Below are 27,920 nucleotides of genomic sequence, written 5' to 3'. Positions count from 1 at the left end.
ACAAAATTGTGCTCTATAAGTATATAAATTTTTAATGGAAAAAATGTGCACTTTGTGTCCAAAAGGCAAAAAATGTGAAACACAAGATTACCAGCAATTCTATCATCTCAAAGCAATAGCAAAAAAAAAAAAATGGCATTATGATCATATTTTAGGGTATTAATTTCAATGCAAAAGAATGGCAGAGTTGCTAAACTAAAGTGACCCATGTTGAATGGAAGGCAGCAGAGCACCTTTCCTTGCCTCTTCTGGGAAAAATCAGAGTGGTGACTCCAGAATGGATTTCTTCACCTTGTCTTTCTGCATTTCCAGGAGTTCAATTTCCAAAGACAGTTTATATAACTCCAAGGCTGTCTTCACATCCTCTGGGTTAGGCAGACACTGCATGAATTTTTTGCCTGCTAGCACTTGCTCACAGCCTGCAGGGACCACCTAAAAGAGACACAGGTGCTGAGTGGTTGGGAGGCTTCTCTGAGATCATGACAATGCAGGACAGAGGGTCAGATCCAAGACCACCCTCAGGAGTGATGGGAGAGCAGGAAGACCAGGAGACCACGGGCCCCACTGTAGTCTTCCCCAGAGGGATATAGATCTTCTTGAGACACTACCTATAAGGCCTCTGTCAGGACAGAGGCTATTTCGGCTACCCATCCAGGCATGGAACACAGTGTATTATACAATCTAGAAAAGGAAAAATGTAGGAGCACTCCCAGCTCTCTGAGAGCCTCCTCTTCTTAAGGGGCTCAGCTTTTCCTGTTCTAAGTGAGAGTAGGAAAACTTGCCATCCTAAATGTGTGCTCCAAGGGAAAACAAGAGAGATTTTTTGAATGATTCAGAAATGAGTTCTGTCACCAAAATTGGTTAAGCTCAGTGGATAGAGCTTAGGTCTGCGGACTGAAAGGTTCCAGGTTTGATTCTGGTCAAGGGCATGTACATTGTTGTGGGCACATTCCCAGCAGGGGTGTGCAGGAGGCAACTGGTCGATGTTTCTCTCTCATCGATGTTTCTAGCTCTCTAGCCCTCTCCCTTTCTCTCTGTAAAAAAATTAATAAAATATGTTTAAAAAAAAAGAAAAGGGAAGAAAAGAAGGAAGGAAGGAAGGAAGGAAGGAAGGAAGGAAGGAAGGAAGGAAGGAAGGAAGGAAAGGAGGGAGGCAGGGAGGGAGGGAGAGAGGGAGGGAGGGAGGGAGGAATAAAGAAAGAAAAGAGTCCTGTCAAGTCAAATCTTGGCTTATCTGGCTGGGACAGTGATTTGGGGAGGTGCCATTTTAGGGCTTGAAAGCACAGGAAGTTCCTTAAATTGTGCCACTTACCCACTCACACTTGGGCACCTCTGGGTACCAGGTTCTGTCCTTTGAGCAGATGATGTTTTTAGGACCAACCACAGCATAGCCAGAGTCACACTGGATGGTGACATTTTCACTTTCAAGGAACTGATTCTTACCCACAAGCAGATTTCCATGTTCTATCTTTGGTGTTGGACACAGAGCTACAAGGAATGCACAGTTAAGCCATCTGTAAATCTAAGTAAAGGATACTTACCACAGGCTGGGATGATTAAAATGAACTACATGTAGGTGCTGCTCATTGTCTTATCTTTTTTTCTTTTGAGAGCAATAATATTAGTTCCCATTTTAATAGATCTTGGTTCATATCATTCTTCAGGGTTAACCATTTTATGTGATTATCTCATTGAAGTCTCACTCCCCTCTATAAAGTGCTCAACAGTGAGCACTGTTATTATTCCCATTTAAATAAGAAAAAATGAATAGAGACGGGTTAAGAAACTTGTTGAAGACATAGCATCTTTAAATTACATATATAAAAAAGGCACAGGACCCCAGACTCAGCCATCAAAGCAACAATCCCTCATATTGTGATCCCTACAAAACACTGGGGATGGAATGTTCTCTCTTGCTCATTGGCCTCTCATGAGCCAAAGAACCAATGGTGACAAATAATTCCTGGAGTTGTTGATGGCAAAGTGACCCTAAACCTGGGTGCTTGTAAAAAGCAAGCCAGATCTTCCCACCGCCCATCCCCACATCAGTTTGCAACCTAGGAATGCCACACCACAGGCCTCCGCATTGGCAGATGGTACCTGACATTGCATGAGGCTCACTTCCTGGTGTTTGGAATCAGCCCCTGAGAGCCTACGTTCATGCCAGAGCAAGTTTTTATAAAAATTTTGCTTCAGGCTACAAGAAAATGTACTTTCTGTGGACTATTTCCAGAGAGATATAAGAAAGTGGAACAGCCCTAACCAGTTTGGCTCAGTGGGTAGAGCATCGACCTGCGGACTCAAGGGTCCCAGGTTTGATTCCGGTCAAGGGCATGTACCTTGGTTTCAGGCACAACCCAGTAAGGAGTGTGCAGGAGGCAGCTAATCAATGTTTCTCTCTCTTTGATATTTCTAACTCTCTATCCCCCTACCTTCATCTCTGTAAAAAAAAAAAAAAAAAAAAAAAAAAAATCAGTAAAATATATTTAAGAAAAAGAAAATGTGAACAAGGGCTGCCTCAAGGAGGCTGAATTTTGTAAATGGAGAAAAAGAAATAGGGAAGATTAATGATTCTGTATACCCCTTGTACTTTTGCTTGCTTTGGGTACCATTTGGATATAGTAATTGTTTAAAATAAATAAATCATGTTTTTGTTCTGCCTCTGGCTGGAAAGAAACGTTATTCTCAATCCCTGCATAACAGTTCCTCCCACTTAGCCATGGGCTGGAATTACCTTTGCATTGAGGAGGTGGACCAGACCAGCGTGAATAACTGCAGGTGATAGTGGGATTTCCAAACAGAATGTATCCTCTATAGCATTCATATTTAGCCTCATTTGGTGTGAATGTGTGTGTAGTTAGTTTAGGATGTCCATGGTCAATGACAGGAGGATAAAAGCAACCTTGTTGGGAAGACATAAAGTGAGAGAGCGTGAGCTTATAGGACATAAAGAACAGCATGTCCCAGAATCTGTGTGGTCTCTGCAGGTTCTGTCCTGTCCTGCCATCTTCTCTGCCCAAGAATCACTTAGCCCAACCCAAGTTCCTATGCTGCCCTCCCTTAAGCCTGGTGCTGAAGAACCATGATGGCACCCTAATAGACCACATGGTGGTCATTTCTATAGTCTTCAAAAGTATAATCTGATAAACAAAATTGGTAGTTCCCCATTCTCCATACTGGGTCATTAAAATAGAATTCCCGGCATGTTACTTAGTCTTGATAATGACAGCTCTTGGCCTTGGTCATCATGTGATCATGCAGACTGAATCACTCAACATGAGTTGGGTCTGTAAGACCCATCACGTTATAAAGTCAGGCAGGCAAGCATCCATTATAAGATGCATGTGGTGCATCTTGAATTGAGCATGAGCAAGACCAGAAAGCACAAGCAAGTTGCACAAACAAGGAGCCCTCATCTTGCTTATACCCATTCACTGTGGCTCTAGTGCCTCTCTCTTAGCTCCACTTATGGCTTTATGAAGTATCCATTACAAGCAAGCTTACCCAGCAGAGGAAAGGTTGACCGTGGTTCACAGAAGAATATTTGTAATATGTGTATACAAGCTAAATTGCATGGAAGCTGCATTAGAGCCCAATCAGGGTGATCTCAAAGGTCAGTAGTAAAGGGAAATATTTCTGATAGGCAGAGATTTAGGTGATATATCTGCTCATTCTATTTTTTGAAAAAAACAAGTGGCCTATGGGTAGACCAAATTCAGGTTTGTGGCTTGGAATGAGTAGTTTGTCTGTCATAGCCTTAACGACAAAGATTGGAATATTGGGCACAAGGAGATCTGGTGACTGGACATATGGGAGTGACCAGGAAGTGTCAAGCTTTGTTTTGCATATTAACACCTGGCAAGCACCCCCAATTTAAGAGGCATTAAACAAGTAAGTAAAAAAGAATGCCTTAGTCAGCTATCCTCTGTCATTGTCCTCAGCAGAGCTGTCACAAGAAGAAATGGATAAAGTGGTCAAGGTGACATGAAAGAAGGAAAAGCATCAGCCCAGCAGCATGAACTCCTACTTCCCAAGGTTGACGATCAATTACTGTCACTGACTATCCAACCTGCTAGCAACAATGCTAAGTCTTTGATGTGATATTATCCCTTGACACCACCAAAAAGTCACTTGGTTGATGACTATGTCAGATCCCCTTCCATTTGGGGGGGAAAAAAACAGCTATTTATTCTGACAGAAAGAGACAGCTATTCCAGGTATGGGTTTTCCTCTCCTGCCTACAGGATTTCAGTCAGCCCTGCTGTCTGAAGGATTACAGAGTGTTTAAACAATTGGCAGAGGATTCCCACTACATGCCACCTACAGCAAAAGAGGTACGGCATTGGGATGCGACCATAAAATGCACTCCTTATATTACAAACTGTCACCTAGAACCTGTAGATGTGTTAGGACATTCGAATGGCCTGTTAAAGGCTTAGCTGAAGTGCCTGTAGAGAGGCAGTGCCTTACAATAATGGGACTTTACAATATTACTTACAGTAACTTTAAGAACACAGTATTCACTTTAAGTCAAAGATCAACCATTATATTAAATAAATAAATAAATAAATAAATAAATAAAAATAAAGTCTATGAGCCTAGAAACCAAGAGATGGAAGCATGAGTAACCCCATTTATAGTCACTCTAAGTGAACTTTTGGGGAAAATGTGCTTCTTATCCCTGAACTCTGTGATCTGTAGATAGAAAAGCACTGGTAGGCAAAGTGGAAACACTTCAACTAGGGGAGATAAGAGTCCCATTGACTTCTCAACTGTGACTGATACCTGGTCACTTTGAAGCTCCTTTGGGCTCCTTGTTTCAGAAGGCAAGGCAAAGAATCACTATTCAGGTAGCAATGCTTATTCCTGGCCATCAACAGATCAGGTTAGGGAAAAACAGTAGGAGATGGGAGGATTGTGTTTAGTACTTAAGTGCTCTTGGTGAGGGAAGAGGTAAGCATTTCACACTGTCAAATAGGCTGAAGAAGGGCTGAGAGGCAGCAGAAGAAAGGAAGCAAGTGCAAATAGATTTGGGAGCCTTGTTCTGCAGGTTAAGGAATATGGACCAGGAACAATGGAAGAGAAGACAATAAATACCAAGAAACAGAACACAGTAATTCAGAAGTCTAGCTGCTCTATGAGATGTGGCCTAATTTTACTGATTAGGGAAAGGAAACCAGGAAGGTCAAGAAAATGGGAGCAACAACCATTAGGGGGAAAAAGAGAAATTCAGATTGGAGACAGTGCCATTAAACAACTGTATCCATTCTAAGAATCATGCAGAGTATAGAAATTCTTTTTACCTAATTTGAACCCTTCCCTTAATAACCCTCAACACTTGGATATGAAGAAACTTCTAAGATAACATCATTCCATAAGCTCTTACTCTCTCCACATGTTGGTGTTTCAGGACTCCAGGTGCCATCTCCTTGGCATGAAGCTTCAGAGTTGCGTCTCCCACCACATGAATAGGAAATTGAATCTCCATAGAAATATTCACACTTATTGGCTACAACTTTTTTTGGTGGTCTTCGCGCAGTGATTTCGCCATGCTTCAACTCTGGTACTGGACAACAAACCTCTGAAAAATGGAAAGTGAGGCTAATAAAGAGTGAGGTTGGTAAAATCACCATGAGGAGGCTCCTATGGCTAATCAACTCATTTCCACCTTTAGAAGAGTTTGCCACACAAGACAGATTGGGGAACCAGACAAGGGTACCCAAGACACCTTGAGACCTCGCTCTCTGTCCCTGATTTGCTAAAGTAGTTCAATCCAGTCATTTCCTTCCAATTATAATAAATAATTGCATTAGGGGCCTGCAAAATGAGAAGTTGAATTAAACCTGGATGAAAATGTAAATTTTCAAAGTTAGTCAAGAGCAATGACAAATAATGTTTATCTCCTTATGGCTTTACTAGTGTTATATCATTATTAAGCTTTCTAATAACTTATACTTCCCACAATGCAGAAGGATGTTCTCAAAAGGTTACATTGGCTTTCAGTCAAGATGGCGGCATAAGTAAATGTAGTATTTGCCTCCTCACACACCCACATCAAAATTGGAACTAAACAGAACAATCATCATTCAAAACAACCAAAATCTATCTGAATGGAAGTTCTACAACTGGGAAATTAAAGAAGAAGTCACATTGATACTGGTAGGAGGGCAGAGATGTGAAATGTGCTGGCCCCGCACCCACACGTGACAAATAAAAATTGGGAGAGCCCCCTCAAACTCCAAGCCCTTTATGATCTCTTCTGGCAATACCAGTCATCCTGTTGAATTAATATAATCAGAAATTTAACTTGAGGAACACAATTATACTTGAGCAACAAGATGCTAGCATGATGTGAGATAATAGAAATATATATATATATTTATAAATATATATTTAAAGTTATATATATAAAACTTTATATAACGTTAAAAATATATAACTTTAACAAATTAAGCAAACCCAAGAAGAGGTACTTGGACCCTCTGATTTATAGTCTAGTTGGACAGAAGTTGGGGTTAATCTGGGGACCTACTCCTTGTGAATGACATTCAAGAGGGGTGGAACCAGTCTTGTGGGAGTGAGCCCTTAATCTGTGGGATCTGACACTCCTCCAGGTAGACAGTGTTATGAATGAATTAAAATTGTAGGACATCCTGTTGAGTCATGAGAATTGTGTGATAAAATTCTATTTATCTCACCTGTGTATAAGTTAACAGCTTCTATCTATCCTCAGATTAAGTACTTTCTTAGAAATATAAAAAATAGCTCTTGCCCTGGCTGGTGTGGTTCAGTGGGTTGGAGCACTATCCCAGACACTGAAGTGTCATAGGTTCAATTCCTGATCAGGGAACACACCCAGATTGTGAGTTTGATCCCTGATTGGGGTGTATGCAAGAAGCAACAAGTCAACGTTTTCCTCTTCCTCTCCCTTCCTCTCTCTCTCTCTCAAATCAATAAAATCCTAGCCTTAGGTGAGTTTAAGAAAAATAGCTCTTAATTTTCATGAATAACATATATATGGAGTTCTGTACTAGGCTTTTCAGGTAATATTAAGAGCCCATACTTGCAACATACTTAGATAAGATAGCCATTTAAAAAGTTATACTACAATACCAGTCACACAAGTGCTAGCAGAGTAGGATAACAAATGAGTTCTACGGAAAAGGCTGATAGAAATGGGGACTAGAGTATCAGGGGAAGATATCCAGGAATGAGTTGGAGATACATCTTGAAGGGTTGGGTAGAAGCGAGCAGCTGATAAAATAGTAGAGGCAGATCAGTACTGAGGCAATGAGCAAAGTCTCTGGCCTCAGAAGATTGTTACTATAAAGAAAAGGGCAGGCAGAATCAGAAAGGGAGATTCCAGGTCAAAGTTGACCGACATTAAATGCCATTTCAAAGGGTTGAGGCTGTAGATAATGGAAGATTTGAGGAAATAGAAGAAACAGAGACAGGGAAACAGACACATGAAGAATAATTGAAAGATGTTGACAAGTTTAATAAGGTTTTCTTCTGCTACCTCAGACTCCAAGAGAGGAGAACTCAGAGACAACTTGGAGGCCTGAACGTCCCCTGGGTAGAATGTTCCTCATGCTGAACTGACTCTCTAACCTAAAGGTATGCTCCTCCTCAGTGATGCCCAGGTGTTTGAGGGAAAAATCACCTCCCAGTTATAAATTCTTCCTTAATAAACACATGCTTTCCCCCTCACCTCTCTCAGTGATGGAGAAGGCATGGCTTCCACACTTTCAAATCAAGCTGCTAGCTCACATAAGAGCACTCAACTATTATTTTAGATTCAGGATTTTCCCTCCCAGCTATCCGAAATCCTACATTTTATATGCCATGTTAGCCATTTTCAGGGAATATGCATAGAAATCTCTCTATAATGAAGACAAAGTAAAAATATGAATCCAGCACAAGAGAAAAATATTTTGCTTAAATGACATCCCCGTTTAGATAATATAACAAAAAAGTAATTTGCATAACAACAAATCTTAGAACAGTTCTGGTTAATTCTTTTAAAATCTTTTATTTCTCCTTCATTTGTAAAATATTTTCTCCACTTTAATAACAATGCCTTATATTTATATAATTGTTTGCAGTTCTCCAAGTGCCCTCTCTTTTACTCTAGAAATACTAATTATTTGTGATAACAGACAATATTTTTCCTTTACTGATGGAATTCCCCCCACCCCAATGAATCACTAACTAAGGTTGTAGATGGCATAATTAACTTAGAAGGTAAAACTATTTAAATACTTTAGAGCATTTAAATATAAGAAATTGATTTGAAAATTAAAGATTATTCTTTGCTAAAGCAGCCTCACAAGAATTTTTAAGTATCAACACAATTATTCTAGACATAATAGCCTCTATCTAGACCAGGTGTCGGCAACCTGTGGCTCCAGAGCCGCATGCGGCTCTCTTGAAGCTTTACTGCGGCTCTGACAACTGGCAAGCCTGTGTGAAAATGAAGGTAACGTCTTACAGCCCTGATGTGCTGACACTGTGCACTGAGGTTCAGGAGCAAAAATCCCATTAACTAGGTAAATTAAATATTTTAATTAGCTATTAATTTGCAAAAATATATTTTACATTGTTAAGTGAAAAAGTCCTTTTTTTCTTCAGATTGACAGCTAACTGCAGGATCCAATATATAGCATTAAGGTAAGAAACAATATATGCAGTGTTATATTTGTTTTAAATGTCGCAATGGTTTTGCGGCTCCCACGTTTTTTTTTCCTTCGGAAACGGGTCCAAGTGGCTCTTTATGTCTTAAAGGTTGCAGACCCCTGATCTAGACCAATGTCTTTTATATTTTAAAATTATTTATTTTTATTAATAACATAATTCATTATACTCTTTCAAAAGGTTATAAACTACCATCAATTGGCTACATTTGATTAATTGTTTGGCATTTTTCTTTATACCTTAGAAAAAATACCTCCTTTCCCCAATAACCACTGTACTCACCACACAGGCCTGAAGGGCACAGCAGGAGGATCAAGACCCCATAGAGGTACAGGGCTGGGAAAATGCTCTGCCACTTGGGGGGCATGGTGCTGAGTCTCAGTGTTCTTAGACACCTCAACTCAAAATGAAGAAATGTTCTGTAAATAACAGTCAAAATGGTGCCTAAACTAAGGAACAGGAACTGGACCTTGGCAAAGTCCCAACACTGTGTCACTAAAGGGGAGGGGCGGTGGGAATGACTAGGAGACCAGGTGCTGAGCTCAGATCTGTCAGGGAAAGCTAAAAACTTTTGGGGAGAAGATTCTGGAACTTGATGCAAGTACCCTGTGGGGTGCTGTACATATTTACTATTGTAACCCCAAGACTTCATTGCTGTTCAGATGGCAAAGGTAATGAGTTTCTTTCTGGAAATATGATTTCTTTCTGAGAAAGTGAAGGCATGCAGATCCTGATGTTCAAGGTATGTGGTGGGCTCTCCAGGAATTACAAGGCATAGTATAAAAGAAAGGGAAATATCTGAGAAACAGTACTTGTCCAGCGAAGTGGTTTCTTCAATTTGATGTTTGAATTGCTCATAGAATGAAGTTTTTTAATATAGAAATTTAAATTTCTTTCTAGTTAGCCTATGGTCTACCAAGAACACACTAATATAAGTCTGTGGGAAAATATTCAAGAATCAATTCTAAACAATTATTTTATATATATATATATATATATATATATATATATATATATATTTTGTTTAGAATATATATATATATATATATATATATATATATATATATATATATATATCCAGCAACTGCTATGGAAGAATAGCCAGGTGATCAGAAGGATCTGTCACTATGACAAAACTGACAACCGGGGGCAGACTCTCAATGCAGTAGCTGACCCCTCATGGTCAGTGCATTCCCATAGTGGGAGTGCCATTCAGTCAGAAGCCAGTCTCACAGCTGGAGAGTGTAGCATAGGTAGCAGGATCCTCTCCTGGCTCCCCAGCAGCACTAAGGAGCTGTGAGCCAAGCAGTAAGAATCTAGCATGCTGATAGGAAGGAGTGAGCAGGCAGGTGGTTAGGAGCAAGCAGGTGGACAGTTAGGAGGAGGGCTCGTGGATTATGAGAAGGCACAGGCTGGGCTTAGGGACCTCTCCTACCCCAAACATAAATTTTGTGCATCAGACCTCTAGTTATCCTTATAATTCTTCAACAGGAGCTCTTTACTTCCTGGGTGTGCTGATATACATGAAACACCGGATGACTCACTTTATGAAACTGTTCTGGTGTAGGAACCATCCTAGTCTGTGTCTGCACCGAAGAAGCATTTACTGAAAGTGAAACGGATGAACAGGATCAATTAAGGAGAAAGGAAGGTTTAGTGTGACTTTCAACTATCTGGATGATGCTGGATGCAGAGGAAACCCAGCACTTTGTCTCTGAGCAGTAAGAGACAAGGGAATGGAAGGTGCGTTTGTTGTGCTTCATGAATTGGTAACCCCAAGACTAAGTTTCTCATAACCATCGAAGACTGCTTGACTATCTATCCATATTATTTCCTAAATTGTCTCCTTAAGTGGGACAGATAAAAATCCCAACCTGGATTTCATATCTTGCCCACCAAGTGTGAATATCTGTGTTTAGATTGTTGCCTAAAGCAAAAGAGTAAGCTCTGGAAATTGTCCTAAAGGGATCTTCACTACTCAGCTGAACTGGAATGACTACCACATACCCATGGTAACCAAAAAGCTTACCTTTCAAAAATAAATGTGAAGAATTAGCAGATATAACCCAGTGAAACGGAAATACTGAGGAAAGCACAATTAAATATCAACTTCCTAGGGATCAAGGAAAACAAAGCCACCAAATGGTTATTTCCTTTAGAAAGAGGAATCACAAAAAAAGAGAAGTGATTTAAATGATTAACCAGAAACCTGTTTTTAATCTTTCAGCATGTAGTGTACCAGAACTTTATATAAATTATCTTAATTAATATTTTTTTAAAAATCCTATGACATAGTTTTTACCTTTCTCATTGCATAAGTGAGGAAACCAGTTTAGATAGAAAATATTACCTGCCCTCAAACCGCTTAGATGGTTAGTAGCTAAGTCAAATTCTGAGCCCAAGACTGATTTCAAAATACAAGCTTTTTCTTTATACCAAAAGAATTTCCACTTTTTGGCCAAGTTTGGCTTCCTGTAAAGACAATGAATCAGCCATTTAGGAGTAAATCAACATTGTTGGGCTTTATCTGATGGTATGTCCACCACCAAATGCTATTGTTGGTGTAATTAATAGCATAGATTTGTGAACTTCTCCAGAGAATGTGCTGAAATGACAGAAATCTCCTCATCCTAATACTTTAGAAGTTATACCGCAGCCACAGAAGCAATCAATGCCCAACTAATATTGGGATACAAAAGCCCTGATTCCTTGCCTCCAGTCTGGACAATTCTGTTTGCCAAGCCAGCACGGCGACGGGTGAGCCTGAGAGGGGCAGTGAAAGATTAAAAAAAAAAAAAAAAAAAAAAAAACAACAAAAAAACAGACAAGAGAAAACGGCTAGGCACTAGGTGGGATGCTGCCCTCTGATGGAGAGAGTGCCATGGCCTGCAAGCCGAGTCTTTATTTTACAGCCAGATTCCATGAGGCAAAGTAAGGGAGTGGTCAAGACGTTTACAATATTCTCATGGGTTTTGAATCTACTCAATTGCATGCACCTGGTCAAGCTTTGTTTACTTGCTGTACCTCCCACAGCCTATATCACTCAGCCACATGGGACCACAGGTTCAGACCATAAGGTCAAGCTCACAACTATAGCCTTTGACTATAATTGTGCTCAAACTTGCACATGGCTTTGCCATGAGAGAATCCTGCCCTCTCAGAAGTCCCAGGCTTGAACTTGTCCAAATGCTGTAGCTGTTCTCTGCATTCTGTGAGGGAATTTAGAGCTCACCATGGATCAAGTGAAGGCTGCACTAGCTGAGAACACATCCTTGCTCAGCTCCTTTGCTTCCTTACCGTGCTACCTCATTGTCTTACAGTTTTGATGTGTGTGTGTGCATGTGCGTGTGCGTGTGCGTGTGTGAGTGTGTTTCTTGATGTGCACGCCAACAACCAACAAACATTTAGATACATCTAAATCCATTCTGGAGAAACTGACTGAAGACAGTTTATACCACAAGTGGACCTCAAAGGCAAACTCTAAGAATGGGATTCTACAGTTGGATCACCTACCAGCCAACTGACAATCACTGGTCATGGGTGAAATATTGATAGTTCTGGCTTGCTGTAGGATTGCAACTATGAACATTTTCACCTGCTAAGTGCCATTGGATGTATTCCCAATATTATAGATGGAAGGAGATGCATTGGCTTCTACAATACTCCTGACATTTAACAGGCACAGTGGAAATGGAATTAATGGTTGTGAAACTAGGTGACTGAGTACCATTAATACAGACTCAGTGTCCCTTTACTGAAAAATGAAAGATCAAGGCAATCAATCACAACTCAAACCCAATGTGAAATCCAGAAGGCCTCCTTGTCAGTATTTAAAGAAACTTTTGTCTCAGGTAGCTGGAAGGCTAAACTAAAGGCTAAATTCAGGATATAATCATAAAAGAATAGTAGGACTTCAATAAAATATGATTTCTTATATCTGGCAAGTTTTGTACTAAAAGGCAGGGCCCTTACGGAAGGAGTGGTGCCTCTAGACCTAGCATGAGGATATGTAAGTAGACAGACCACAGAATCTTGAACCCCAGAATCACCTATACTCAAAGAGCCTATATAACAGGCTCACTTCCCTTTGTTATAAGATAGTGCCCCCATTATTTGAAAATAATGCAAAGACATCAAATGTGTTAAATATCTTATAAGGCCATAATTCCTCAACTCCAGATCTAGTCACACCTCATCTCCAGACATCAGACCAATAGCTAGAGTCAAACCTCAGCATGAACTAACTAAGAATGTGCTGGACCTGCTAAAGGAGGAAAGGACTCGTATGCAGAATCTGTGCAACCTTTCTAGCCTGTGTGAGGAGTTGGGAGAGTATGCCTAGGAAGGGATCTTTAAGCCAGGTATCAGAGAGTTTTTCAGGTGGGGCACCCTCTCTCATAACACAGAATTTAACAACCTAGCAAGTGACCTCGAAATCAGTTTTGATATTTCTCTGTGATGCTTTCAAAAATTTAAGAAAGATGATGGTTCATGTTACATAGCGTAGAGATTCCAGAACTGCCATGGAAGAAAATGGAAGTGACCCAAGGTTCAGTGAAGTAGGCAGAGTGATCTATTTTATAAAACCAGAAGACCCACCTGCTTTTATCTTCAGGAGAACTCTGAGGATGGATGTACCATTTGCCAAGGCAATAAGGAATGTACCAGTGACAGGGACCAATATTCCAGTGAAATTCAATTGTCACTGGCTCTCTACATCTTGTGATAGGGGAGATGCCATTCTCAAACGTGTCTGCCCAGAAGTAGTGGGGCTCATAGAATTCCAGGAGAGCAGAGCTAAGTGGAAGCACTTAGTCTTCAGAATTATTGGAGGCCCAGGATTAGGGTGACGCAAGAGATAAGCTAGGATGCATATTTACTGAAAGACTGCTCTACACCAATCCCTCTTTAGAATATATTTGAAAAAAATTAAACAAAAGAGGCCAATTTTAAGCATAAGGTACTGTGTACTAGGGAAAGGCAGGAGAGCCAGTGGAGCTGAAATATGAGTGAATCCACATGCAAGACCCACACAATACAGTGAATGCAGTAACTTTATGTAAAAACACTGTTGGATTTGTATAGGGACCTCATTGCAGGGGATGCAAAGTTGGAGGAAGTGGTGAGTGGAAGTGACTTGAGCCTCTGACATATCTCAAGCTATAGAAGTGATTGGTATGGGGTTTCTCCTTGTGAGTGGAATAGTTGCTCACAGCTATTTATTTTTCTATTAAAGAAAAGGAGAACCAGATCAGATGGAGGACATGCGAATGCACAGGGGGCTGCCATGTGGGCTCACATTCATCGAGCTTTCAGAGTTTGTTCTCTGAGGATGAAATAAGTGGCTCAGACACAACATTAATGCCCTTGATAGAAGACAAAAGTGGAGAGGCAGCCTTAGCTCGTCAGAGACCAAGCACTTGAGATTTTAGAAAGGGTGCAACTCTTTTCAAACAGGAGAGAATCGACAAGACTTTTGAAGTGACCTGGTGGTTTGCAGATGGGAACATGGAGTAGAGGTAATCCAGGGAAAAATAATTGAGCTGTATCCAATTCCACCAGCAAGACCCATACAATACAATTAATGTAGTAACTTTATGTAAATACATTTTGGGATTTGTGTATGGACCTCAATGACCACAAAGACAAAATTGTGCTCTATAAAATTTTAATGGAAAAAATCTGCACTTTGTGTCCAAAAGGCAAAAATGTGAAACACAAGATTATTAACAATTCTATCATCTCAAAGCAATAGCAAAAAAAAAAAAAAAAAAAAAAGCATTATTATCATATTTTAGGGTATTTATTTGAATGCAAAAGAATGGCAGAGTTGCTAAACTAAAGTGACCCATGTTGAATGGAAGGCAGCAGGGCACCTTTCCCTGCCTCTTCTGGGAAAAATCAGAGTGATGGCTCCAGAATGGATTTCTTCTCCTTGTCTCTATGTATTTCCAGGAGTTCAATTTCCAAAGACAATTTATATAGCTCCAGGGCCATCTTCACATCCTCTGGGTTAGGCAGACACTGCATGAGTTTTTTGCCAGCTAGCACTTGCTCACAGCCTGCAGGGACCACCTAAAAGAGACACAGACGCTGAGTGGTTGGGAGGCTTCTCTGAGATCATGACAATGCAGGACAGAGGGTCAGGTCCAAGACACCCCCAGGAGTGATGGGAGAGCAGGAAGACCAGGAGACCATGGGCCCCACTGTAGTCTTCCCCAGAGGGATATAGATCTTCTTGAGACACTACCCATAAGGCCTCTGTCGGGATAGAGGCTATTTCGGCTACCCATCCAGGCATGGAACACAGTGTATTATACAATCTAGAAAAGGAAAAATGTAGGGGCACTCCCAGCTCTCTGAGAGCCTCCTCTTCTTAAGGGGCTCAGCTTTTCCTGTTCTAAGTGAGAGTAGGAAAACTTGCCATCCTAAATGTGTGCTCCAAAGGAAAACAAGAGAGTTCTTTTGAGTGACTCAGAAATGAGTTCTGTCACCAAAACCGGTTTGGTTCAGTGGATAGAGCTTATGTCTGCGGACTGAAAGGTTCCAGGTTTGATTCTGGTCAAGGGCATGTACATTGTTGTGGGCACATTCCCAGCAGGGGTGTGCAGGAGGCAGCTATACGATGTTTCTCTCTCTTTGATATTTCTAACTCTCTATCCCTCTCCCTTCCTCTCTGTAAAAAATCAATAAAATATGTTTATTTTTAATTTTTTATTTTTTAAAATATATTTTATTGATTTTTTACAGAGAGGAAGGGAGAGAGATAGAGAGCTAGAAACGTCGATGAGAGAGAAACATTGACCAGCTGCCTCCTGCACACCCCTCACTGGGGATGTGCCCACAACCAACGTAAGTGCCCTTGACCGGAATCGAACCTCGGACCTTTCAGTCCGCAGACCGACGCTCTACCACTGAGCCAAACCGGTTTCAGCAATATGTGTTTTTTTAAAAGAAAAAGAAAGAAACGGAGGAAGGAAGGGAGGAAGGAAAGAAGGAAGGAAAGAAGGAAGGAAGGGAGGAAGAAAAGAAGGAAGGAAGAAAGAAAAGTCCTGTCAAGTCAGATCTCGCCTTAGCTGGCTGGGACAGTGCTTTGGGGATTGGCCATTTTTAAGGTTTGAAAGCACAGAAAGTCCCTTGAATTGTGCCACTTACCCACTCACACTTGGGCACCTCTGGGTACCAGGTTCTGTCCTCTAAGCAGGTGATGTTTTGAGGACCGACCACAGCATAGCCAGAGTCACACTGGATGGTGACATTTTCACTTTCAAGGAACTGATCCTTACCCACAAGCAGATTTCCATGTTCTATCTCTGGTGTTGGACACAGAGCTACAAGGAAAGCACAGTTAAGCCATCTGTAAGTCTAAGAAAAGGATACTTACCACAGGCTGGGATGATTAAAATGAACTATTGTACATGTAGGTTCTTCTCATTGTTTTATCATTTTTTGTTTTTTTTTGAGAGTAATAATATTAGTTCCCATTTTAATTGAGCATTAGCTCATATCATTCTTCAGGGTTAACCATTTTATGTGATTACTAGAGACATGGTGTACGAAATTTTTGCACAGGGGTTGGGGGTGTCCCTCAGCCCAGCCTTTACCCTCTCCAATCTGGGACCTTTTGGGGGATGTCCGACTGTCCCTTTAGGCCCGATCCCACCAAGATCAAGCCTAAAGGGGAAGTCGAACATCCCTCTCGCAATCTAGGACTGCTGGCTCCCAACAGCTCGCCTGCCTGCCTTTCTGTTTGCCCCTAACCACTTCTGCCTGCCAGCCTGATCACACCCTAACCACTCCCCTGCCAGCCTGATTGATGCTTAACTGCTCCCCTGCCAGCCTGCTTGCCCCTAACTGCCCTCCCTGTAGACCTGGTCACCCCTAACTGCTCTCCCTGTAGGCCTGGTCACCCCTAACTGCTCTCCCCTGCAGGCCAGGTCCCCCCAACTGCTCTCCTTTTCAGGCCTGGGTTCCCCAAACTGCCCTTCCCTGCAGGCCCGGTCACCCCCAATTGCCCTCCCTTGCAGGCTTGATTGCAGTTGGTCCCTCCCAACTGCCCTCCCCTGATGGCCATCTTGTGTCCACATGGGGGCAGGATCTTTGACCACGTTGGCAGAGCCATCTTGTGTGTTGGAGTGATGATCAATCTGCATATTACTCTTTTATTATATAGGATATCATTGAAGTCTCACTCCTCTCTATAAAGTGAGCACTGTTATTATTCACATTTAAATAAGAAAAAGTGAATAGAGAGGGGTTAAGAAACTTGTTGAAGACATAGCATCTTTAAATTACATGACAGAGTATAAAAGAGGCACAGGACCCCAGACTCAGCCATCAAAGCAACAATCCCTCATATTGTGATCCCTAAAAAACACTGGGGATGAAATGTTCTCTCTTGCCTATTGGCCTCTTGTGAGCCAAAGAACCAATGGTGACAAATAATTCCTGGAGTTGTTGATGGCAAAGTGACACTAAACCTGTATGCATGTAAAAAGCAAACCTGATATTCCCACCACCCATCCCCACAACAGTTTGCAAACTGGGAATGCCACACCACAGGCCTCCCATTGGCAGGTGGTGCCCGACATTTCATGAGGCTCACTTTCTGGTGTTTGGAATCAGCCCCTGAGAGCCTGCATTCATGCTTCAGGCCACAAGAAAATGTACTGCCTATAGACTACTTCCAGAGATATGCAAGAAAGTGGGAACAGGGGCTGCCTCAAGGAGGCTGAATTTTGTAACTGGGAAAAAAAGAAATAAGGAAGATTAATGATTCTGTATACCCCTTGTACTTTTGCTTGCTTCGGGTACCATTTGGATATAGTAATTGTTTAAAATAAATAAATCATGTTTTTGTTCTGCCTCTGGCTGGAAAGAAACGTTATTCTCAATCCCTGCATAACAGTTCCTCCCACTTAGCCATGGGCTGGAGTTACCTTTGCATTGAGGAGGTGGACCAGACCAGCGTGAATAACTGCAGGTGATAGTGGGATTTCCAACCAGAATGTATCCTTTGTCACATTCATAATTAGCCTTATTTGCTGTGAATGTGTGTGTAGTTAGTTTAGGACGTCCATGGTCAATGACAGGAGGATAAAAGCAACCTTGTTGGGAAGACATAAAGTGAGAGAGCTTGAGCTTATAAGACATAAAGAACAGCATGTCCCAGAATCTGTGTGGTCTCTGCAGGTTCTGTCCTGTCCTGCCATCTTCTCTGCCCAAGAATCACTTAGCCCATCCCAAGTTCCTATGCTGCCCTCCCTTAAACCTGGTGCTGAAGAACCATGATGGCACCTTAATAGACTACATGGTGGTCATTTCTATAGTCTTCAAAAGTATAATCTAATAAACAAAATTGGTAGTTCTTCATTCTCCAAATTGGGTCATTGACCTGTTTGGTAACAGCAATATCATGCAAGAAGGCCAAGTAGACCCCTCCCTCTTAGACTAAGGAAAATCCATTTAAAATATATATCAGACTAACCAATGTTACTCCATACATTTACTTTAAAATATATACGTATATGTGTAGAGGGGAAGGGAAAAATTAGTGCCACTCTTAAAGAACTAAAGATGCAGAAGTGGTCATGCTCATCATATCGCCATTTAGAATTCTGGACAATTACAGTAGATTGTTGATCACTCAACATTTTAGCCCCTACTACAGACACTGTACCAGATATGGTAACTTGGCTTTAATATGTCTTCATGGAAATGAGACCACTGTTTTAGCAAAGGCTTTCTTTCCCATCCTGTCAGAGAAGAAGATCAGAAACGACCTGCACACATAGGAAAGGGTCAAGATCACACATTTGCAATTTTAGCCTTGTCCTATGAAAACCCACCTGCCCCTCTCGTAATAGTCTGAAGGTGTCATGAGCATCTGAACGTACAGACATTATCATATTAGTCCAGTATATCAGTGGCATCATATTAATTCTATTGAATGAGCAATAAGATGCTAGTATGATGTGAAATAATAGAAAATAAATAAATATGTATGTTACTCCATAAAATAAATATATATTCTTTGGATCCCCTTCTTGGGTTTGATTAATTTGTTAAAGTGGCTCACAGAATTCAAGGTTCAGGGAATGTTAGGCTATTCCATCTAAACTATAGTCAAATAATTTTAAATGATACAAGGAAGGAATCACAATGCCTAGCATGACTTATCCGATTCTAAAGGCAGCATATTCCATACTTGGGAATACTATTCTAACCCATATGTTAGGTGACAGACAAGATCGTCAGGTTTGAATAGGGCCCAAGTTAGGAGAGGGCTCTGTGGCAAGTCCAGTCAGCAGTGAAATCCTCTCTGTTGGTTGGCCCTACGACCCTGCAGAGAATACTACACTGAGGTGGCTACAGTAGAAAAAGATGCAAAGGTCAATGGGACAATCACACCATAGACCCTTGAAATACTGAAGCAGGTCCATGCACTACAGCAGAGAATTTCGCTGTCACTGACTATCCAACCTGCCAGCAAAAGTGCTAAGCCTCTGATGTGATATCATCCCTTGACACAACCAAAAAGCCACGTGGTTGATGACTATGTTGGATCCCCTTCCACTTGGAAAAAAACTGCTATTTATTCTGACAGAAAGAGACAGCTATTCCAGGTATGGATTTTCCTCTCCTGCCTACAGGATTTTAGTCAGCCCTGCTATCTGAAGGATTACAGAGTGTTTAAACAATTGGCAGAGGATCGCACTACATGCCACCTACAGCAAAAGAGGTATAGTATTGGGATGCGACCATGAAATGCACTCCTTATATTACAAACTGTGTTGCCCAAAACGTGCAGACCTGATAGGACAGTGGTTGGCAAACTCATTTGTCAACAGAGCTAAATAAATACAGTATAACAATTGAAATTTTTTTTTGAGAGCCAAATTTTTTAAACTTAAACTTCTTTTAACGCCACTTCTTCAAAATAGACTCACCCAGGCTGTGGTATTTTGTGGAAGAGCCACACTCAAGGGGCCAAAGAGCCACAAGTGACTCGCAAGCCACAGTTTGCCAACCATGGTATTAGAACATTGGAATGGCCTGTTAAATGCTTAGCTGAAGTGCCGGTTGAGATAGGACTTTACAATATTACTTACAGTAACTTTAAGGACACAGTTTTCACTTTAAACTTAAAAAAATTGACCTGTATATGGTACTGGGTTCCCAATTAAAAAAATAAAGTCCATGAGCCTAGAAACCAAGAGATGGAAGCATAAGTAACCCCATTTATAGTCACTCTAAGTGAACTTTTGGGGAAAATGTGCTTCTTATCCCTGAACTCTGTGATCTGCAGATAGAAAAGCACTGATAGGCAAAGTGGAAACACTTCAACTAGGGGAGATAAGAGTCCAATTGACTTCTCAACTGTGACTGATACCTGGTCACTTTGAAGCTCCTTTGGGCTCCTTCTTTCAGAAGGCAAGGCAAAGAATCACTGTTGTGGTAGTAGTGCTTATTCCTGGCCATCAACAGATAGGATTATGGAAAAACAGTGGGAGACGGGAGGATTGTGTTTAGTACTTCAGTGCTCTTGATGAGGGAGAGGTAGGCATTTCACACTGTCAAATAGGCTGAAGAAGGGCTGAGAGGCAGCAGAAGAAAGGAAGCAAGTCCAAATAGATTTGGGAGCCTTATTCTGCAGGTTAAGGAATATGGACCAGGAACAATGGAAGAGAAGACAATAAATACCAAGAAACAGAACACAGTAATTCAGAAGTCTAGCTGCTCTATGAGATGTGGCCTAATTTCACTGATTCAGGAAAGGAAACCAGGAAGGTCAAGAAAATGGGAGCAACAACCATTAGGGGGAAAAAGAGAAATTCAGACTGAAGACAGTGCCATTAAACAACTATATCCATTCTAAGAATCAGAGTATAGAAATTCTTTTTACATAATTTGAACCCTTCCCTTAATAACCCTTAACACTTGGATATGAAGAAACTTCTAAGATAACATCATTCCATAAGCTCTTACTCTCTCCACATGTTGGTGTTTCAGGACTCCAGGTGCCATCTCCTTGGCATGAAGCTTCAGACTTGCGTCTCTCATCACATGAATAGGAAATTGAGTCTCCATAGAAATATTCACACTTATTGGCTACAACTTCTTTTTTCGGTGGTCTTCGCGCAGTGATTTCGCCATGCTTCAACTCTGGTACTGGACAACAAACCTCTGAAAAATGGAAAGTGAGGCTAATAAAGAGTGAAGTTGGTAAAATCACCATGAGGAGGCTCCAATGGCTAATCAACTCATTTTCACCTTTAGAAGAGTTTGCCACACAAGAGAGATTGGGGGAACGGACAAGGGTACCCGAGACACCTTGAATCCTCGCTCCCGCTCCCTGTCCCTGATTTGCTAAAGTAGTTCAATCCAGTCATTTCCTTCCAATTAAATAATTGCATTAGGGGCCTGCAAAATGAGAAGTTGGATTAAACCTGGATGAAAATGTAAATTTTCAAAGTTATTTAAGAGCAATGACAAATAACATTTATCTCCTTATGGCTTTGCTAGTGTTACATCATTATTAAGCTTTCTAATAACTTATACTTCCCACAATGCAGAAGGAAGAATGTTCTCAAGAGTTTATAATGCTTTCAGTCAAGATGGTGACATAAGTAAATGTAGTACTTGCCTTCTCACACAACCACATCAAAATTGTAACTAAACAGAATAACCATCATTCAAAACAACCAAAATCTGGTTTAGTGAAAGTTCTACGACTATGAAATTAAAGAAGAAGCCATATTGATACTGGTAGGAGGGCAGAGATGGCAAATAAAAATTGGGAGAGTCCCTCAAACTCCAAGCCCTTTATAGTCTCTTCTGGCAATATCAATCATCCTATTGAATTAATATAATCATAAATTTAATTTGAGGAACACAATTATATTCATTTAAGGTAGAAAATCCTAGTATGTGCTGGGAATTTAACATAGTAAAGTCTTTTAAAAACAGAAACTCACCCTCACATTCTGCATATGGGGTCCACTCCAAATTTTTCTGACAAGTCACAGTCAGAGGCTTATTTCCAGCGGTTTTATAGCCAGGATGACAGCGGTACCTCAACACAGTCCCAACGTCATACAGTTGGTCTTTTGTTGGTGGGTGATAGTTATATTTTTCCCAGGAAGCGTGTGGGATATCTGGTAAGTTAGTACAAGCATCTGCTCATAAAAGAAGAATAAGGGAAAAGAGCACTGTTAATAGGGATGCAGCATGATCAATGAGCCTTTTCTATCAAATGGTGCCATGTGTTCATTCAGCCATTCATGGCTGGTGAATTAGCCACACCAAAATACACACATAGACATGTGCCCATATAGACATGTGCACAATACCAGAGACATTCTCACTAAACATATTACCAAATGGTTCCCGTGTGTACATGTCAACCATCCAAATGTTAATTCTCCTTTCTCCTCATTTACTTCTGGAAGTTTAGTCTCTGAATGAAAGCGTAAGACTTGCTAGGTAGATGTGGCTGGAAAACTGTCCCAGATTAATCTAAGTTTATCTCCTGACTTATTGGTAAAAAAAATAAACAAGTCATTGCCCTCATCCAGATGACACCAGAAACTGTTTCATTAAAGGGATGTCAAGATCAAAAATACTCCAAGCATCTTTTGAGCAGGGACTTGAACTTGCCCTATTTGCTATTTCCTGATTCTACTGGTTTATATCATACTAGAGGCCTGGTGCATTCGTGCACTCGGGGGAACAGGGGAGTCCCACAGCCCGGCCTGTACCTGCTCACAGTTGGACATCCTTAGCTCTGATGTGGAGATAGGAGAGGCTCCCACTACTGCCACTGTGCTCACCAGCCATGAGCCTGGTTTCTGGCTGAGTGGTGAACTCCCTGTGGGAGTGCATGACCACCAGGGAGCAACTTCTGCATTAAGCATTTGCTACCTGTAGTCAGTGTGTGTCATAGTGACTGGTCATTCTACTGTCGGGCCGAAACTGGCTCTCTGATATCCCCTGAGGGATCCCAGATTGCGAGAGGGTACAGGAACCACTTGGTAATATGCTTAGAGAGAATGTCTCTGGTATTGTGCACATGTCTATTTGGGCACATGTCTATGTGTGTATTTTGGAGTGGCTAATTCACCAGCCATGGCAGGCTGGTTAATGGCTGAATGCACACTTGGTACCCTTTGATAGAACAGGCTCAAAAAAACAACTGAAACTTTTGAGGGAACTGCAAAAACTCTGTTCCAAAATGGCTGCACCATTTACATGCCCACCAGAAGTACATGAGGCTTCCAATGTTTTCACATCCTCACCAACATTTGTGACTATTTATTTTATTTTTTTATTATAGCCATACTGTCAGGGGTAAAGTGGTATCTCACTGTTGCTAGATGAACACCTTACAAGACATATTAAAGGAACTTCTTCAGGCTGAAAGCAAGTGACATCATTAGTAATATGAATCTTTAAACATATTTATAATAACTGCTTTGAACTTTTCTTCTGCTAAGCCCAACATTTGGGCCCCTCAAAGGCAATTTTCATCATCATCTTTCCTATCTCTTTGCATTTCTGATAACTTTTGGTGAAAAAGAAATCCTCCTTATAATTCTATATAATAAAAGGCTAATATGCAAATAGATTGAATGGCAGAACGACCAGTTGCTATGATGCCCACTGACCAGGGGAAAGACATTCAACACAAGAGCTGCCCCCTGGTGGTCAGTGTGCTCCCACAGGGAGAGCACTGCTCAGCCAGAAGCCTGATCCATGGCACAAAGTCTGCAGTGTTAATGTCTCCCCTTAAGGGAAACATAACTGCATGTGGCAGTTTTTTGTGATGTTAAGTGATCTTGCACAGTGTACTGTCATACATCTTTTTTTCCCCATGAGAAAAAATAAGAAAGTCATTGATCTAAATTTTAAATTTTTACTGTGATTCAAGAGGGCTTGTGCCCTCACCAAAATTCCTGGGTAACTTTAGATGCCAAACATTAAAGCTCTTTTTTGGTTCATACTCACTGATCTCACAGGTGGGAGGAGAAGGATCCCAGTTGTTATCAGCCCCACAATGAATTGTCTCTCTGCCTCTGAGGGCAAAACCTTTATTGCACTCAAAAGTAATAGAGTCTTTGTAAGTATAGGTGGGTCCCAATCCAAAGGTGATCTTTCCATGTTTAACCTGTGGCTGAGTACAGGTGACTCCTTAAAAAATATATGTCAGAAGAAAGACAGTGGATTACAAAAAAGAAATGGCAATAAGAATATTACTGCTATTGCTAATCCAATTCCAAGTATAACACGAAAGCCTGATATCAAGCAGCTACAAGGAAAACACTCTTTTTCTTTTAATATATTTTATTGTTTTTTTACAGATAGGAAGAGAGAGGGATAGAGAGTTAGAAACATCAACCAGCAGCCTCCTGCACAGCCCCTACTGGAGATGTGCCCACAACCAATGTACATGCCCTTGACCAGAATCAAACCTGGGACCTTTCAGTCAGCAGACCTAAGCTCTATCCACTGAGCCAAACCGGTTTCAGCAAGGAAAACACTCTTAAAAGCACATACATGTCTATCTTTTTTTCAACTTTTTAAAACCTCTGGAAAATGAGGTCTATGGATAACTTCACTTCCTCATTTATCTCAAGAAAAACTAGTCCTATCTGACCCAGAGAAATACATCCTCAAAATCCTCAAATCTTCCCCTTATAATGACCTACCTTCCTGGATGATTTTGGGGTGGGTCAGTGGCCAATGGCAATTATATGACATGCATGATGGTGAGGCAGCCAAGGAAGATATCAGACATATGCACCCTCACAAGCAAAGAACAAACTGCTCTCCCACCCGCTATTTTCCCCCCCCTCCCCCCCCAGCAGTCAGTCAAGTCCTGCCACCTTATTTCCTCTACAAACCCTTAACTTCTTACCAGGCCCACTGCCATGGCTACAGTTGAAGCCATTTGCATTTCGGGGCTGGATGGTGCCTATGGGTTAGATTGTGTCCTACTATAAATTGTTGGCCATTCTGTAGCCAGTTACCTTCCTAATATGCAATACATTAAGATCCCCTGGCTAAGTCTTTCAACGTCTCTTTATCACCTTCCTCCTGAACTCCTGAGAGAGCCACCTCATGTTCCATTCCTCAGATAACTTCCCAGGCTCAGGACCTGTCATTATCACCCTTCAGTCTAGAGCCCAGGCATGTTTGCAGTACCATGCCCTCCATTGCCCTGGTTTGATTGTGTCCTGTGGGGAGTCAGAATAGTAAATGATACCGTGTAGGCACAGAGTAGCAAAGGAAGATTAGCAAATCAGTAATACCCCAATGTATCTTTCAGCTCAATTCCTGCTTGCTTTGCCCTGTTGACCTGCTGGTTTAGCTTGCCCTGTAAGCATAGGTGGTTGACATTCCGAGTGCTAACCAAAATTTCCAGCTCAGATTCCTGAACAGACAAAAGATGACATTCTCCACTTCCCTTAGGTAGAGTCTACACAGTACTCGTTTTGGACTAAAGGCTGCAATGTCAAGGGATATGTGGTTACTTCCACGCCGAAGCTCATAAAAGCCAGGTCTCAGTTTGCTTTTCTCTCTTCCTCTACCAAAGGCACTATGAAAGAACCTTTAGTTATGGAGGTGCCACAAGATCCACCTGGAATGTGGAGCTGGTTGCTAAAGTAGACACCTGAATATCTCCTCAACATGCAGTAGACTCAGTATGCATGAGAAGCAACCTACTTTGCAAAGCCAATGAGCTATTGGTGCTGTTTGTTACTATGCAATGGTACAACATGCATCAGTATCAGTTGACCAAATGCATGGCTTTCACCATTGCAAGAAGTCGTTTGTCTTTGAATCATCTCATTTCCCTCCAAAACATGTTTTTTCCTTGCTCTTTGAAACAAAAGAGAAAAGTTTAAATGATAAGCCAGCAATTCAATTGCAACTTACTTTTACAAGTCGGAGGGCTGGGTCTCCAGACACCGTTTGTTTTATTCTCCACTGTGCAGGAAATGGAAGCATCACCAATCAGGGAGAAGCGGGGGTTACAACTGTAGGTGACAGAAGAGCCATATGGGTAGACATCTTCATATCCAGCATTGTGCCTCCCATTGCTGATGGATGGAGGAGCTTTACACTTGGCAACTGGGATGAATAAGTGAAGAAGAAGAAATCATCAGGGGAGGTACCTTTCCAAATCACACATTCATGACGCAAATCTCATGGGTAGTAAAAAAAAAAAAAAAAAAAAAAAAAAAGCAGCAAACATGCACAGGAGTTTTATTACCTAACACAGTATCAGTGTATACTCGAATTAGAAGAAGTCTTTACTTACTTTCACATTGTGGGAAACGATGACTCCAGCCAACATTTCTATCTTGGATCTCACAATAACTAATGGGTGAGCCTATTAAGACATATCTGAATAAAACAGGATAAAAGATTTTAATAGAATTATCCTTACCCTAAATTAAACAGCATAAAAGAGTCCAAATGAATTAAATGGTTACTCCATGCTAACAATGAAGCAACAAGGTTTTCTCAGAGAGCCCTGTCCCACTGAGCACTCCATTCAGTAAAATTGCACCACTGCGGGGAGATGTGTGTGTTCTCTTATTCTGAAATGTATTATTGAACATCAACTAGATGTCAGTTCAAGCAGAACTATATCATGAAAAAACAAACAAACACACACACACAAAAAAAAACCCCAACACATTTGAGTGTGTTATGTAGCTTGGATGAGAATACCAGCTAGATTACTGGTCCATACTCTCCCGGTTTAGAGTTTTCTTTTGACTTCCAGATGCTTGCCCTCCCCCAAGTACCAAACACTCCATGTTCACATGTCCCATTTTTTGCTCTTCATAATTTCTAAGCTTTCTGCCCTCCATTGAAAAAACTAAGGATTGTTAGTATGATTTCAAATTGTAACTATTATCAAGGGATAGCCTACAATATGATTGAACACTACCATAAATGATATTTTCAACAATTTATGAGCCCCTATAGTTTATTTAATAAGAACTTTAAAAAATAAATAGTTCTTAAGAAAATGAATCTTTTAATAAGATAAAATATGGTGAGAATTAAGGATATCTTTACTTTTAAATTTCTTTCAAATGCAATTTTTCCAACCTGGTCAGGAGCATAAATGAAAAGTACTGTTTCTGGTTATTTCAATAGGAACACATCAATGTTCCAACAGCACCATAGTGCTAAACTTTTCCTTTTCCTTTTTTTAATAAAAATTATATTTTTACTGATTTCAGAGAGGAAAGGAAAAGAGAGAGAGATAGAAACATCAATGATGAGAGAGAATCATTAATCAGTTGTCTCCTGCTCACCCCCTACTGGGGATCAAGCCTGCAACCTGGGGCTGTGCCCTACCAGAAATAGAACCGTGACCTCCTGGTTCATAGGTCGACACTCAACCACTGAGCCACACCAACTGGACTCCCTTTCTTTCTTAGAAGCTTTTCACAATACAGGAAATAGGACAAACATGAGAAAATCTAAGAAAATGAAACAATAATAATTTAAAAAATTAGAGAAAAAACTGCGAAATATAGATGACCAGTAAAGGAGAATCAATATATACTTAATTGGAGAACCTGAAGAAGAAGCAAACCCTCCCCCCCCCAAAAAAAAACACCCACAAAATAGCTATTTTAAATGTATTTCAAGTAAACATTACAAAAGTAGAATAATACTTTAATCCACATTTTTAAATTGTATATCACATAGCAACAAAAATTAAACACAATGGTTTGGATGAAAATAACTAAGAGCAGATTTATTAGACTTCAGAGATAAAAAAGTAACATCTCTGGATGGTCAAACAAAGACCAAGTTGCCTTTAAGAATAAGAAATCCAGCTAGGGCCCTCGCTGGTTTGGCTCAGAGGATAGTGTCCGCCTGCAGACTGAAGGGTCCTGGGTTTAATTCTGATCAAAGGCATATGCTCAAGTTGCAGGCTCAATCCCCAGTAGAGGGCATGCAGGAGACAGCCAATCACTGATTCTCTCTCATCATTGATATTTCTCTCTCTCTCTCTCTCCCTCTCCCTTCTTCTCTGAAATCAATAAAATATATATATATATATATTTAAAAAATACAGGTAGGCAGCAGAGTTCTCTACATCAACATCCACTACATATGTGTCAAGAATAGAAATTATCAGCCAACAACTTTAAATTTTTTAAAAAAATTTTTTATTGATTTCAGAGAGGAAGTGA

General features: G+C 40.8%; 2 protein-coding genes across 7 annotated transcripts in view; both read right to left on the bottom strand.

The window, feature by feature from the left end:
- Positions 1-155: 155 nt before the first annotated feature.
- LOC118721399 (apolipoprotein R) lies at positions 156-9,119 on the bottom strand. Of its 2 annotated transcripts, XM_036442338.2 has the most exons (5): positions 8,977-9,119; positions 5,387-5,581; positions 2,735-2,902; positions 1,313-1,488; positions 156-432 (listed from the first exon to the last, which is right to left on the bottom strand). In XM_036442338.2, the coding sequence occupies exons 1-5, from the start codon at positions 9,059-9,061 to the stop codon at positions 259-261; spliced, it is 798 nt and encodes a 265-aa protein (XP_036298231.1). In that variant the 5' UTR covers positions 9,062-9,119; the 3' UTR covers positions 156-258. The 2 variants fall into 2 exon arrangements, with proteins under 2 accessions (XP_036298231.1, XP_045439037.1); XM_045583081.1 differs by lacking the exon at positions 5,387-5,581 and having other exon boundaries at positions 8,977-9,095.
- Positions 9,120-14,492: 5,373 nt separating this feature from the next.
- Positions 14,493-27,920, bottom strand: part of C4BPA (complement component 4 binding protein alpha) — a 24,320-nt gene continuing 10,892 nt past the window's right edge. For all 5 annotated transcript variants that reach the window (XM_045583080.1, XM_036442327.2, XM_036442325.2 and 2 more), the window contains 8 exons: positions 26,018-26,103; positions 25,633-25,827; positions 23,701-23,883; positions 21,672-21,872; positions 20,683-20,880; positions 17,634-17,801; positions 15,850-16,025; positions 14,493-14,769 (listed from right to left, as the gene is read on the bottom strand). In XM_045583080.1, the coding sequence (XP_045439036.1) occupies positions 14,596-14,769; positions 15,850-16,025; positions 17,634-17,801; positions 20,683-20,880; positions 21,672-21,872; positions 23,701-23,883; positions 25,633-25,827; positions 26,018-26,103 (1,381 nt within the window). In that variant the 3' untranslated portion in view covers positions 14,493-14,595. The remainder of the gene's footprint in view (positions 14,770-15,849; positions 16,026-17,633; positions 17,802-20,682; positions 20,881-21,671; positions 21,873-23,700; positions 23,884-25,632; positions 25,828-26,017; positions 26,104-27,920) is intronic.

This window comes from Pipistrellus kuhlii, unplaced genomic scaffold (assembly GCF_014108245.1).
Source record: "Pipistrellus kuhlii isolate mPipKuh1 unplaced genomic scaffold, mPipKuh1.p scaffold_m20_p_18, whole genome shotgun sequence".
In the NCBI taxonomy this organism is placed as follows: domain Eukaryota; kingdom Metazoa; phylum Chordata; class Mammalia; order Chiroptera; family Vespertilionidae; genus Pipistrellus; species Pipistrellus kuhlii.
This window is presented reverse-complemented; position numbering and strand designations above follow the sequence as displayed.